General features: G+C 41.1%; 1 protein-coding gene across 1 annotated transcript in view; it reads right to left on the reverse strand.

The window, feature by feature from the left end:
* The window catches only part of LOC132835076 (glutamate dehydrogenase, mitochondrial), an 86,034-nt gene that overhangs the window by 26,762 nt on the left and 43,661 nt on the right, over positions 1-15,611 (reverse strand). The window contains exons 6-8 of the mRNA XM_060854359.1: positions 7,181-7,360; positions 6,105-6,242; positions 5,288-5,425 (exon numbers count right to left, since the gene is read on the reverse strand). Of these exons, the coding sequence (XP_060710342.1) occupies positions 5,288-5,425; positions 6,105-6,242; positions 7,181-7,360 (456 nt within the window). The remainder of the gene's footprint in view (positions 1-5,287; positions 5,426-6,104; positions 6,243-7,180; positions 7,361-15,611) is intronic.

Below are 15,611 nucleotides of genomic sequence, written 5' to 3' on the forward strand. Positions count from 1 at the left end.
CATTTAGGCATGACTATAGCCCAACGCCATTTATGGAGCCCAAATTTTTTTGGAGCCCTTGTTTTTCATAACTCTGACATATTTATCAGATTGGCTGGGAATCAGAGGGCACAAAATAATCAATTGGCAAATTAAGCAGAAGTCTTTCTATTTCACAGAGTTGTGATTTGGGGGCACTACAGAGAGGGTGGTATAGTATTAATGAAAGTGATTCAGAGCCCCAGACTAAAATGGTCTGGGACACAGATTTAAATTCCAACTATTGAAATTTAAATCCAGTTTAATAAATAATTCTGGAATTGAAAAAATCCTTTAAGGAAGAAAATTTTCCATCCTTAACTGGTCTGGTTTGGTCTACATATGACTCCAGACCAACAGCAAATTGGGTGACTCTTGATTCATCTGAAACCGCCTAGCAAGCCACTTTACAAGTGACATAACAGCAATGTATGCTCAAAAATAGTGACAAGTTGCCTTTTTCATACTACTTTAGACATTTCCAGATCTATGTCACAAGACTAGGTGGAGTCTTAGCTTCCCAATGGCGCTAAGCACATCTAGGAAAGTTCTGGTAGTATACCCAGGATAGTGAATAGAGAATTATTTTTCAGATTACTTGAAGTATTGCATCTATTCTGTACAGAGCAGGATTTCATGCTTAGGAAATGATAAGTATGTGATTACAATATTCAGGCTCACTGTGGGGTTTATTTGCAAAACTAATCTATTGATCACCTGCAGAGTTATATCTGTGGACACTCCCATTATGAAATGCAGAATGTTTGGTAGCAATTGGCTTTGTAAACATATTGCAGTGTAAATGTACCCTCTGGTCAGCAGTACACCAGCAAGTGTTTCAATTTTGTGCCTCCTTGGAGCACTATATATAGGAGATCCCATTCTACAACTTGATGTCCCATATGACTGCAGCTGTTACTATTTAACAACGAGCAATGCAGTAGGGTGTCAGCATGTGTAACTCATTTATTTATTTATTGTTTGTGTTAAGACTATGCTACCATGCACAATATATGCTTTACAAGCTCTGCAATATCACATTCAAAATCTTGGCTGTTTACATTTTCCCATTTCACAGTTTCTTGTTCACTTTTACAATGAAAATCACACACTTATGGTACCCAGTCCCACCCAACACCCAGCATTGTCACCTCCATTCTAAACATGGACAGAGGAAATAATATTTTTCGGTTGAAAGACTACATAACACTACTATAGGAAAAGAAATTTGACCGGAACTCCACGGGACTAACGTCCTCATACGGAGATTGTGGAGGTTAGTTTAAACTAGTTCATCAGGGGATGGGACCTTGAGGCAGAGCCCAAATTGGAAAGCAGTTAGCTGGCAACAGGAAATAGAAAAGCTCCAAGGGAGACGAGAAGATAGAGAAATAAAGACAAAACATCTTAAAGGCCTCAAAATGTGAATTACGTTAAAAAGACAAAATTAAGAACATTCTACCCGAATTTTCTCAGCAGACACAAAATGCAAAAATAGTGGTAAGTCGTAGTGACGTAATTGCCATTACAGAAACATGGCTGCATGGTGACTAGGACAGGAATACTCAAGGATATTCAACAAAAAAGGAAAGTTGGTGGAGTTACACTGATAATGAGCTGAGATAAGTGCATTAGTCAGGGAAGAGAATTTCAGATGAGAAGAACAATGTGCAGAATCTGTTAGGGTGGTTCTCAGAAACAGTAAGAGGCAGCAGACACTGGCTGCAGTTATTTATAAGCCACCAAATAGTAGTGGTAGTATAAGGTATGGTAATAAATCAGGAGATGAGTGTATCTTGTGGCATGTGCCACACACTAATCATGGGTGACTCCAATAGACTGAGTAAGCCACAGGAGCACTAAAGCTGTGGAGGACACTCTGGAATGCCTTGGGAATGGTTCTCTAGTGCAGTATGTTTAGTTCATTAGGAACAGGCTACCTTAGATCTACATAATGTAATGAAAAAGGGCTAATTAATAACAGTTTTATAAAAGAACCGCTAAGAATAAAGCAGGTTCAACTGAGACACTGGATGGTTATTTATATAGAAATACAGTGCAAGAGAACAGGAAAAAGCAGGAGATTGGTACTAGGTAACGATAATTATTTGGTGCAAGCAGGTATGCATATAAATGATTTGGACGTGAACAGAAGATATGGTTTGTAAGTTTGTGGATAACAAAATTGGACGTGTAGTGGATAGCAAAGGTTACCTCAGAGTACAACAGGATCTTAATCAGATGGGTCAATGAGGTAAGTAACAGATGGAGTTTAATTTAGATAAATGAGAGATGCTGCATTTTGGAAAGGCAAATCAGAACAGAACTTCTATATTTCATGGTAAGGTCCTAGGGAGTGCTGCTGAACAAAGGGACTTTGGAGTGCAGATTCATAGTTCTTTGAAAGTGGAATGGAAGTTAGATACGATAGTGAAGGAGCCATTCTTCACCTTCTTCAAAGGTATTCCTACCTTTATTGGTCACTGCAATGAGCACAGGAGTTGGGAGGTCATGTTGCAGTTGTACAGGACATTGGTTAGGCCACTTTTGGAATACTGTGCGCATTTCAGGTCTCCCTGCTATAGGAAGGATATTGTGAAACTCGAGAGGTTTCAGAAAAGATTTACAAGGATGTTGCCAGTGTTGCAGGGCTTGAGGTATAGGGAGAGGGTGGGGCTATTTTCCCTGGCGGTTTGAAGGCTGAGGGATGACCTTATAGAGCTTTATAAAATTATGAGGGGCAGATAGGGGAAATAGACAAGGTCTCTCCTCTGGGTTGGGGTGCCCAAGACTGGAGGGCATAGGTTTAAGGTGAGGTGGGGAAAATTTAAAATATACCTTAAGGGGCAATTCTTGCATGCAAAGGGAGGTGCGAGTATAGAATGAGCTGCCAGAGGAAGTGGAGGAGGCTGGTACAATTACAACATTTAAAAGGCATCTGGATGGATATATGAACAAGAAGTGGTTAGAGGGATATAGGCCAAATGCTGGCAAGTGGGACTATATTTAAGATATCTGTTCAACATGGAAGAGTGGGACTGAGGGGTCTGTTTCTGTAATGTGACAGTCTGTGACTGAGTGAGTCTAAATAGCCTCTCCTTTGCACTGCAACAATTCAATAGGACTACACATGATTGAACAGTCGGTTTGTCGATAATGATGGTTGCATTCTTGTGCATTTGTTAATAAAATCACACTTTAGAATCAGCACTTAAAGTGTTGGCAATGTAACCACCTTACAGCCAACACATTTTAAAAGTTTGCGGTTTCGAACAGCATCCCCAATTCAATCGCATTACAGCAAATTCACATTGACAAACACGTTACGGCAGAATATCTGTACCTCACTTTCAAACAATGTAAAATTCTATCTGAAGGGTGTTAAATCTGAATAAGAGAAATAAAAGCATGAGACATCTGTTGGCAGGGTTGGATTGGGAAATATATCAAAAGGTATGACTGTACGTAGTTCTTTAATGACTGCCCATTACTACTACAAGTCTTACTTCAACTCTTAGGGTCTTTTTCGGTGAAGCTAAATATAAAGTATTCATTCAAAGTCTCTATTTCCTATTTTCCCCCATCCTAAATTCTTCTAATCTATGACCTATTAACTTTGCAGAATATTTAAAATTATAATTGTTGTGTCGCCATAGTTTTACCAGACCATAGGGGCCACTCTCATTAGAGAGAAGCAAATGGTAGTGATTTAACCTGAGGGCCACCAGACCTCAGGCGAGGGAAGAGGTTGAGAAGGAGACTCCTTCACGGTAACCTCAAATCGGTGATTTGTACTCATGGTTATTCCTGTTTCTCTCTCTTCAGGAGGCAACAGCAAACTGATTTAATGTCATCTTTGAACTTCCAAACCTTTTAATCTGTCCAAACAATTTAATCTCAAACACAGTTGCTGGGGATTCATGGATTTGAAATATTGTTATCTTAAACTGCGCCAGTCATGAAAACAAATCTCTCAGCATAATCTTGTTTGAACTGTATTGCTTAGGTCCTTCCGTAATGTTTAGAATATACAAACAGTTCTGATATTTGTATAAAGTTGATTTTGAATGCAGTAGACTTTTAAATCTCATTAGAGAGAGCACATTATTAAAACTAAGCACAAAATTGTTTGTAGGAGGAGCTCAAAATTTCTATTACTGAACGAGGTGACTATAGTTCCATTTTCTCAGCGCATTGCAGGAACCCAATTACAAATGGTGCACTCTAAGTCGTGGATGAGAGAGACAGGGTCCTTTAATTGGAGTGGCTAAAGGGCCATTTTGTCTTCACCCATATGAATAGGGACATGGAATTGCTCAAAGTTTGGAAGAAGATTTGCAGTTCGGGTGCTCGTTGTTGTGATTCTGTTCGCCGAGCTAGGAATTTGTGTTGCAAATGTTTCGTCCCGTCTAAGTGACATCCTCAGTGCTTGGGAGCCTCCTGTGAAGCGCTTCTGTGATGTTTCCGCCGGCATTTATAGTGGTTTGTCTCTGCCGCTTCTGGTTGTCAGTCCCAGCTGTCCGCTGCAGTGGCCGGTATATTGGGTCCAGGTCGATGTGTTTGTTGACAGAATCTGTGGATGAGTGCCATGCCTCTAGGAATTCCCTGGCTGTTCTCTGTTTGGCTTGCCCTATAATAGTAGTGTTGTCCCAGTCGAATTCATATTGCTTGTCATCTGCGTGTGTAGCTACTAAGGATAGCTGGTCGTGTCGTTTCGTGACTAGTTGGCATTCATAGATGCGGATCGTTAGCTGTCTTCCTGTTTGTCCTATGTAGTGTTTTGTGCAGTCTTTGCATGGGATTTTTTTTATTTTTGCAAGGACTGCACAAAACACTACATAGGACAACAGGAAGACAGCTAACGATCCGCATCCATGAACGCCAACTAGCCACGAAACGACACGACCAGCTATCCTTAGTAGCCACACACGCAGATGACAAGCAATATGAATTCGACTGGGACACTACTATTATAGGGCAAGCCAAACAGAGAACAGCCAGGGAATTCCTTGAGGCATGGCACTCATCCACAGATTCTGTCAACAAACACATCGACCTGGATCCAACATATCGGCCACTGCAGTGGACAGCTGGAACTGACAACTGGAAGCGGCAGAGACAAACCACTATAAATGCCGGAGGAAACATCACAGACACGCTTCACAGGAGGCTCCCAAGCACTGAGGATGTCACTAGATAGGGGACGAAACGTTTGCAACACAAATTCCCAGCTCGGCGAACAGAACCACAACATGGAATTGCTGCTTACCTTTGCTTTGACTTTTCTTGCATTGCTCTTGGTCAGCTGTTTCTCACCAGCTGCAGGGATTAGAATGTCACACTCTGCCTCCAGGATGTTGCCATCGTATGGCTTTGCTTTAGGGAATCCAACAATTGTTCCATGTGCCTGTATTCAGAAATCAACAATATCATAAGAACTCAAAATTATTCAAACACTGAAGCTTGCATGGGAGTTTGCTAGGCAATTTTGGATGCAGGTTAAAATTCGTAAAGTTTATAAAAAACACTCAAAGGGAACTGAAGATATTTCCAGCTGTAAACAAAATCTTCAGCAGCTCAGCCATCTCAGCCCCAGATTAGAGGATCAGTTATGTTGTAGAATAAGAGGCTGAAAAAAAAACCTATGGTTCTGAATCAGTTTGTTTGCTATTCACTGTAGCAGTGTCATGTCTGTTATATTACACAACGATAGATCTCCAAAAGTTCTCATTTATCTCATGTGCTATATTCAAAATGGCAACTGTTTTAAGCAAAATGAAGCAGTTTTATTCTCCGTTCACTGCAGATTCAAAAACATCTTGTGTATCAAACCACGTCCAATCTGGAGCGGTCTTGAGTATAAGAGAACCAGTAACTTTTTTTATACAAAACAAGAAAAAATCTGATAGGTGATAATACAAAGACCGATTGAGGGAAGCTTGAGACAAAAAAATTTATAAATAGGCACCTGGCAACTGTCAGTGGCGGTAAGAGTGGAAAAAAAACCTTTGGAAATTACTAGACATGGCCAGGATGGAGCAAAAGTTCAATTCAGTACACTAGTGTGAGGTTTAATATTCACATACCAGTTTATAATCCTCTAGCTCCTTGGGATCAATGCCATCATCATTCCAAATTGAACCATCCAATTCACCAACACCAACACACTTGGCCCCATAACGGTGCAGGTACCTCATGGAGTGCATGCCTACATTACCAAATCCCTGGGGGATACAAAAAAAAACCAAAGGTCGTTCATTTATTGCCAGCAATGATCACTTTCTACAATAGTTATTGCACTCATTTTCAGGGCTTCAGGAAATATTTAATCCTCAAAATTCTTCTCCTTTGCAGTTTCCTACCACTGTTGCTGGGGAACACCCCAAGGCCACCAATAGTTCCTCGGGTAACGTTTTAATAAATATGCATCTTATCCATGTCTCAGCAGCAATTTCCAATGAATATCAAGTATCCAATGATACTTAAGGCAAAATGCATACGATAGAAATTTGTGATAACATTTTTGCTAAAGTGAACTTTTTACCCAAGTAAAATGTTTTAAATTCGTCACATGACCTGGAAGCCTTACTTGTTAATGTCTTACTGCCCAACTTGAAAGAGCTAGAATTCACTACCACTAAATCATCTTTAGGTTCAAAAGATAAACTTCCCAAATAATTCAGCATTTCAAGTCTTGACTATATTATTCAACTGATCATTAAAGAGGAGAATTATGTAATCACATTGTAATATAGTGAGCCAATTCAGAATACAAAAGATTGTGTTCTACTTCTGGGTCACATCATTTATCTACTGTGTTGTGAAAGTTCAATCTGGATAAAAAAAGGAAGCAGATTTGGGAACAATTGGTGATAGCACCTGGGTAGAACAATGAATTTGAACTCCCTCAAAATATATAAAATGAATTATGTCAGCTTATCTTTTATATCCTCTTATAAAAATGACATTAAGCAGCGAAGGGCTTATGCCCGAAACGTCAAATTTCCTGTTCCTTGGATGCTGCCTGACCTGCTGCGCTTTAACCAGCAACACATTTTCAGCATTAAGCAGCAAATCCAGCATTCAGGACATTAACAATATTGAACAGAGCAGGACAGAAGAAAATGTAAAGCAAGTTCATTGCTCAGTATCCACCACAAACCTGAATAACAAAAGTTTTATCTCCGAAGCCTGGAGTCATTCCCAAAACACTCATGTAGGACGCTTCATTGATGAAGTTCTCTATCCCATGGAAGACACCACGTCCTGTAGCAGAAATACGGCCGTGGATACCACCTTGGCTGATGGGCTTACCAGTCACACAGGCATGAGCATTTATATCCTACAAAAGTAATAATGAATTTTTAATATCAATATATACATGTTATTTATGATCAAATAACAATTTGGCGAAGTTATTCAGGCAGACAGTCCTCCTACTGCTGCTCACTTTGAAGATTAACACAAAAGTCAGACAGCAATCTGTCAGGAAAATTAGAGGGGCCTAAACATCCTGATAGACCTAAACCAAAACAGAGTTCTACTGAAACAAAATTAGTTGACATATATATGACAGGATTGTGCCAGGTTTTATCCCTGTTGCACGTGATTAGCTGATGCAATTGGCCTCAGCAGTCTTGGTCTTCAAGAAGTGACGGAAACAAAACATGAGTGTGGGATGACTGATTAACCAGAGGGTCATCGTACCTCAGGCGAGGGGAGAGGTTGTGAAGTCCTTCATGTTAACTCAGCTGGTACAGGAAGTGCAAACTAGCTGTCTCATTATCTGAATGAACTGAACCCGCAATTCAAATAAAAACAAAAAATTGTTCATATCTTGTGCACTTCTTTCAGTCAATTATGTAAAAACAACCAACCAACGTAATGAATGTCTAAAGATATTAACTCTTTAAAGATGTTATTTATGTTCAATCTACACTGAGCTGCCCCAGTTCACCACCTCTGGTTACACTATGGCACAAAATCAGTCGTTCCTGCAATTTTCTCCTTGGCCTTTTATATACAATCTGCAAATGCAGTAAAAGCATAAAGTGGGAACCAAATTCACTCAGCAGACAAAAGGCAAGTGGACTGGAGCAAGGAATTAATTTAGATTTAAGTCAGCAAGGTACAGGAGGGAATAAAGTCTCATATCCAATGAATCATATCCAATCCAGTAAGACTACTCCAGCTGTCAAGGGCTACACTCTTGCCTATAGGCCATCCGTTATAACGTATTTCATTAACGTGAATTCACTGTAACACAACTGAGAATCTGGGGACACTGTTTCTAGAGCGCAAACTTTTAAAACGTGTTAGCTGAAATGCAACTACATTGACACTAAGTGTCGTTTCTAAAGAGTGGTTTTTCTATAATGCATAAGAATGCAACCATCATTTTATAGAAGAATTACCAGTATCCTAAGTCTCACCAGCCTAGCTCAATTGCCAGGACACATCTTCCAACTGCTAAGGTATTAACAACAACAGTAGCAAGGGAGTGTGGCTACATTGGGATTTGGTCTACTCTCCATTTCTTACATTTTAGTGCTGGTTGCAAAACCAAAAGTGCTGTTTGCAACAAGTTAGAAAGGCCTCTACAATAAAGCGGATAGTTCATCCCTCCCAGAGAACCAACACCTGCATTCCACTTGGCCACTGCTGACAACTGATAGGATTGCAAATTTTCTGAGATTGCCCTTCACCAATACAGTTTGCAGGTTATTTTATTTGCTTAAAACAATTAGAATTATTTGTAATGCACACTCGTCTGCCATCTCTTGGCAATCTGATGCTATTACAGCTAACAACTTTAAGGCTTCCCAAAAACTTTTCCTAATGATCCAGTTTTGAGGCTCAAAAATTGAAACCCCGCAGGCAAGAATGGAGATGGTGGGCCACAGGGACCAGGATAGTGGAGGGAATCTACAGACTTATACTCCAGAACTTGCCATGCCCCTGATCAAGTTATTCCAGAATAGCTACAACACTGGCATCTACCAGTGAATGGTCAATTCAGTGAAAACTTTTCAATGCAAGGAACCTAACAGGGAAGGCAGATGAACTCAGGGCATGGTTAAGAACATGGGACTGGGATATCATAGCAATTACAGGAACATGGCTCAAGGACAGGCAGGACTGGCAGCTTAAGTGTTCCAGGATACAATGCTACAGGAAGGATAGAAAGGGAGGCAAGAGAGGAGGGAGAGTGGCATTTTTGATAAGGGATAGCATTACAGCTGTGCTGAGGGAGGATATTCCCAGAAATACATCCAGGGAAGTTATTTGGGTGGAACTGAGAAATAAGAAAGGGATGATCACCTTATTGGGATTGTATTATAGACCCCAATAGTCAGAGGGAAATTGAGAAACAAACTTGTAAGGTGATCTCAGCTATCTCTAAGAATAATAGGATAGTTATGGTAGAGGATTTTAACTTTCCAAACATTGACTGGGACTGCCATAGTGTTAAAGGTTTAGATGGAGAGGAATTTCTTAAGTGTGCACAAGACAATTTTCTGATTCAGTATACGGATGTACGTACGAGGAGGTGCAAAACGTGACCTACTCTTGGGAAATAAGGCAGGGCAGGTGACTGAGGTGTCAGTGGGGGAGCACTTTGGGGCCAGCAACCATAATTCTATTCGTTTTAAAAAGTGATGGAAAAGGATAGACCAGATCAAAAAGTTGAAGTTCTAACTTGGAGAAAGGTATTAAGCAAGAACTTTCAAAAGCTGATTGGGGGCAGATGTTCGCAGGTAAAGGAACGGCTGGAAAATGGGAAGCCTTCAGAAATGAGACTACAAGAGTCCAGAGAAAGTATATTCCTGTCAGGGTGAAAGGGAAGGCCAGTAGGTATAGGGAATGCTGGATGACTAAAGAAATTGAGGGTTTGGTTAAGAAAAAGGAGGAAGCATATGTCAGGTAAAGACAGGATTGATCGAGTGAAATCTTAGAAGAGTATGAAAGGAAGTAGGAGTATACTTAAGAGGGAAATCAGGAGGGCAAAACAGGGACATGAGATAGCTTTGGCTAATAGAATGGAGGAGAATCCAAAGGGTTTTTACAAATATATTAAGGACAAAAGGGTAACTAGGGAGAGAATAGGGCCCCTCAAAGATCAGCAAAACGGCCTTTGTGCGGAGCCACAGAAAATGGGGGAGATACTAAATGAATATTTTGCATCAGTATTTACTGTGGAAAAGGATATGGAAGATATAGACTGTAGGGAAATAGATGGTGACATCTTGCAAAATGTCCAGATTACAGAGGAGAAAGTGCTGGATGTCTTGAAATGGTTAAAGATGGATAAGTCCCCAGGACCTGATCAGGTTACCCGAGAACTCTGTGGGAAGCTACAGAAGTGATTGCTGGGCCTCTTGCTGAGATATTTGTATCATCGATAGTCACAGGTGAGGTGCCGGAAGACTGGAGGTTGGCAAACATGGTGCCATTGTTTAAGAAGGGCGGTAAAGACAAGCCAGGGAACTATAGACCGGTGAGCCTGACCTCAATGGTGGGCAAGTTGTTGGAGGGAATCCTGAGGGACAAGATGTACATGTATTTGGAAAGGCAAGGGATAGTCAACATGGCTTTGTGCGTGGGAAATCATGTCTCACAAACTTGTTTGAGTTTTTTGAAGAAGTAACAAAGAAGATTGATGAGGGCATTGGACTTCAGTAAGGCATTCGACAAGGTTCCCCATGGGAGACTGATTAGCAAGGTTAGATCTCATGGAATACAGGGAGAACTAGCCATTTGGATACAGAACTGGCTCAAAGGTAGAAGACAAAGGGTGGTGGTGGAGGGTTGTTTTTCAGACTGGAGGCCTGTGACCAGTGGAGTGCCACAAGGATCAGCGCTGGGTCTTCTACTTTTTGTCATTTACCCAAATGATTTGGATGTGAGCATAAGAGGTACAGTTAGTAAATTTGCGGATGACACCAAAATTGGAGTTGTAGTGGACAGCAAACAGGGTTGCCTCAGATTACAACAAGCTCTGGACCAGATAGGCCAATGGGCTGAGAAGTGGCAGATGGAGTTTAATTCAGATAAATGCGAGGTGCTGCATTGTGGGAAAGCAAATCTTAGCAGGACTTATACACTTAATGGTAAGGTCCTAGGGAGTGTTGCTGAACAAAGAGACCTTGGAGTGCACGTTCATAGCTCCTTAAAAGTAAAGTCACAGGAAGATTGGATAGTGAAGACGGCGTTTGGTATGCTTTCCTTTATTGGTCAGAGTATTGAGTACAGGAGTTGGTAGGTCATGTTGTGGCTGTACAGGACATTGGTTAGGCCACTGTTGGAATATTACATGCAATTCTGGTCTCCTTCCTATCGAAAAGATGTTGTGAAACTTGAAAGGGATCAGAAAAGATTTACAAGGATGTTGCCAGGGATGTGAGCTACAGCGAGAGGCTGAACAGGCTGGGGCAGTTTTCCCTGGAGTGTCGGAGGCTGAGGGGTGACCTTATAGAGGTTTACAAAATTATGAGGGGCATGGTTAGCATAAATAGACAAAGTATTTTCTCTGGAGTTGGGGAGTCCAGAACTAGAGGGCATAGGTTTAGGGTGAGGGGGGAAAAGATATAAAAGAGACCTAAGGGGCAACTTTTTCACGCAGAGGGTGTTATAGGTATGGAATGAGCTGCCAGAGGATGTAGTGAAGGCTAGTATAATTGCGACATTTAAGAGGCATTTGGATAGGTATATGAATAGGAAGGGTTTGGAGGGATATGTGCCAGGTGCGACTAGATTGGGTTGAAATATCTGGTCGGCATGGACTGGTTGGACCGAAGGGTCTGTTTCCATGACTCTACACCCAAGCATATCCTGTACACAAATCCAGCCCAGCCAATTACTGCCCCCATCTACTCTTGGCCACCAGTAAAGTGTTAGAAGGTGCCATCAACTGCACTTGCTGGTCGATTACCTAATCACTGACACCCAGTTTGGGTCCTACCAGGGCCACTCAACCCTTGACCTCATTCCAACCTTGCCCAAACATGGACAAAATCAGAATTCCAGCAGGGAGGTGACAAGGACTGCCCTTTACTTCAAAGCCATATTTAAAGAACGCATCATTAAGGAGCTCTAGCAAATATAAAGAATCAATGGGAATCAGGGAGGAAATGCATTAGAGTTATAACAAGCACATAGAAATGCAGGTGTTCCTCAGGGGAGTGAGAGTTTCCTTGCCCTAATCATCTTCAGTTGCTTCATTAATCACCTTTCCTCAACCATAATGTCAGGAGTGGAGTTGTTCACTGATAGCAGCATGATGTCCCAAACTATTTGCAGGACTTGAATACCGAAGCAGATCATAACCAAATGTAACAGGATCTGGACAATATCCAGGTTTGGGCTGACAAGTGGGAATTAACATTTGCATCAGACAAGAGCCAGGCAATAACCATTTCCAACAGGAGAGAATCTGCTGCTCCTTGACAAAACTGTAGCCATGTAAAACCTTGGTTAGACCACAACTAGAGGGACAGTAAGCAGTTCTGGTCACAGCACTATCAGATGTGATTACACTGGAGGGGCTGCAGAGGAGATTCACCAGGATGTTGCCTGGGATGGAGCAGTTTAGCTATACAGAGGGGCTGGATCAACCCAGGTTGTTTTCTTTAAATCAAAAGGCAGCTGAGAGGGACTTGATTGAGGTGTAGATTGAGGCCGTGACATAGAAAAGAGCTATCCCCTTTGGTTGAAGGGTCAATAACAAGTGGACATGATTTTAATGCGAAAAGATTGGATTGAGGAAAGATTGTTTTCTTCCTCCAGAGGATGAGGGGAATTTGGAGTGCACTGCTGGGGAGAGTAGTTGGTGCAGAAAACCTTACAATCTTTAACAAGTACTTGGTTGAGCATTTGAAATATCATAACATTCAAGGCTATGGACCAAAAATTACTGGAAAGAGGAACTGGCATAAATTTACCGTTTTTCTATGTTCAGATTCAATGAGCTGAAGGGCCTCTTCTGAACTGTATGATTAATGACATTCAACATTATCTCTATGCCTGAATCTCTCCGTATCATCCTGGGGGCTTAGCATTGACCAGAAACTGAACTGGATGAGCCATATAAATACTATAGCTACAAAAACATGCAAAAAGCCAAGAATATTACTGCATGGAATTCCCAAAGCCTGTCCCCACCTACAAGGCACAGATCAGAAGTGTGACAAAATACTCACCAGGCTGCCCAAATGAGTGCACCTGTAACAACACTCAAGAAGCTTGGCATCATCCAGAACAATATTCACAAACATACACACTCTCCAAAGCTCAGCAGCAGTGTGCATCATCTACAAGATGCACCACAGAAACTCAAGGCTCCTTAGACAGCACCTTCCAAACCCACTGCCACTACCACCTAAAACAACAAGGACAGCAAAAACATTGGAACACCATCATCTGCACGTTCCCTTCCAAGACACACAATATCTAGACTTGGAAATACATTTCTTTTCCTTCAGTGTCCCCAGGTCAAAATCCTGGAACTTTTTCTTTAATGGCGTTGTGGTTTACCTATACCACATGGACTGCAACTGTTTAAGGCAGCAGCTTATCACCAGCTTGTCAGGAGAAAGTATCGATTGGGAAATACATGCTGGCCTCACCAGTGACGCCCACATCCCATGAGTGAAGAAGCAAAACAAAAAGGGGTGGGGCGAGAGTGAGGGCGAGAGAGAGAGTGAGAGAGAGAGAGTGAGAGAGAGAGAGAGAGTGAGTAAACAGCTACTCAAAACTCCATCATACCTCCATGGCATCCATTTCTGCCTTGGAACTCATGAATATATTTGAAGTACCAACTCCCCAAATTGGGAAATTTTGACTTAAATATCCATGATAGCATAAGCAACTGCACATAAATCAGAAATAAAACTCACCATCTGGAATTACCATAGCAGTTAATTTAAAAAGGTACAAATTATAACAACTGCTTGAGGCAGTTCAATAAGTACTTGCTTTACAGTTGCCCATTATTAATCTCACACAAAAGTCAGGTTTTCAGGCAGTTTTGATTAGTTGCTTAATTGTACTTTGTAAAAATGTGAAAATGGATTTTATTACATTGATCAGCAAATTCTACAGCAAGTTGTTCATGAAGAAGGGACACTCCTTGTTCGCAAATTGTCAAAGGTTTGACATCACAAGTGGTTTCTGATTTACAAATATCTGATTTATGAACAAGATGCTATATTGATATTTATTTTAAAGACATGCGAATGTTTGATTGTAATTACAAACAGCTGTTTTGTATTACACTATTGTATTCAACTTGCATACAAAGAGTTATGAACGTACTTGGGAATGGAACCCATTTGTAACTTAGACTGCTTGTACTTTTATTCTTTCTCAGGATGTTGCCATTGCTGGCAAGCCCAGAATTTATTACTCAATGTTAATTTTCGTTGCAAAAGGTGGTGGTGAGCCAAGTTCTTGAACTGCTGCAGTCCATGCAATGTCAGTACACCCATAGTGTTGTTACGATGGGACGTGCAGAATTTTGTGCCAATGACAGTGGTGGTGGTGTTCCCACGTATCTGTTGCCTTTGTCCTTCCAGGTGGTAAAGGCCCTGGGTTTAGAAGGTGCTGAATCCTGCAGTGTACCCTATATACCAAAGTGAGTGAACATTTAAAGGCAGTGAATGGAGGTTGATCAAATGGATACTTTCTTCTAGATGGTTGAGCTTCTTGAGTATTATTGAAATTACACTGATCCAGGCAGCAGAAAGTGTTCCATAACACTCCTGGCCTATGCTTTTGGGATGATGATGTGTGCGTTGGGAAGAGAAGTTGACTTACTCACCATGGAATTTTCAGCTTCTGGCCTGCTCTTATAACCACAATTTGAATGACTAGTATGGTTCAGTCTTGGTCAATTGTAACCTCCAAGACTCAAATTGCAGGAAAAGCTGCGCAAGTCTGGCAGCATCTGTGGTAAGAAGTCAAAGTTAACATTTTGAGTCCAGTGACCCTTCCTCAGAACTGAAGGAGTCACTGGTTCCGAAACGTTAACTGATTTCTCTCTACAGATGCTGCCAGACCTGCTGGTTTTTTCAGGAATTTCTGTTTTGTTTCTGATTTACAGCATCTGCAGTTCTTTCAGTTTTTATTTAGAAGCTTCCAAAATATTGACAGGAAGGAACCAGTAATGGTAATGTCAAAATTGATTGATGCCAATCAGGTACTGTACTAACTTTCATAGCACAGCTCAATATTATAATTCACAAAAGTGCTGCATTTGCAACTTCATTCCCAAATAAACTAATTTCAGAAAGTCAGGTTTGGCCCTCAACAGTACATTTCAGATGTCATTCAACATATGTCCTAGAAAAGGATAAATTTAAAATGATTAAGTCTCATTCCCACAGGTTGTTAAAGATTCTAAACTCAGTTTTGTTTTCATAGTTTCTGTTTTGACTCAAGTGCACCATAGTTCATGTGGTTCCCCTCATTCTTAAACTCTCCACAATGCTGGCAATGGGGACTGCAGGGAGGATGAGCCGACTGACCACAGCACCGTGGTGCAGAAAGCCATTCAAATGGGAGGTGTGGGTGGGTGGAGTGAGAGAAGAGAAACA

Source organism: Hemiscyllium ocellatum, chromosome 43, assembly GCF_020745735.1.
Source record: "Hemiscyllium ocellatum isolate sHemOce1 chromosome 43, sHemOce1.pat.X.cur, whole genome shotgun sequence".
In the NCBI taxonomy this organism is placed as follows: domain Eukaryota; kingdom Metazoa; phylum Chordata; class Chondrichthyes; order Orectolobiformes; family Hemiscylliidae; genus Hemiscyllium; species Hemiscyllium ocellatum.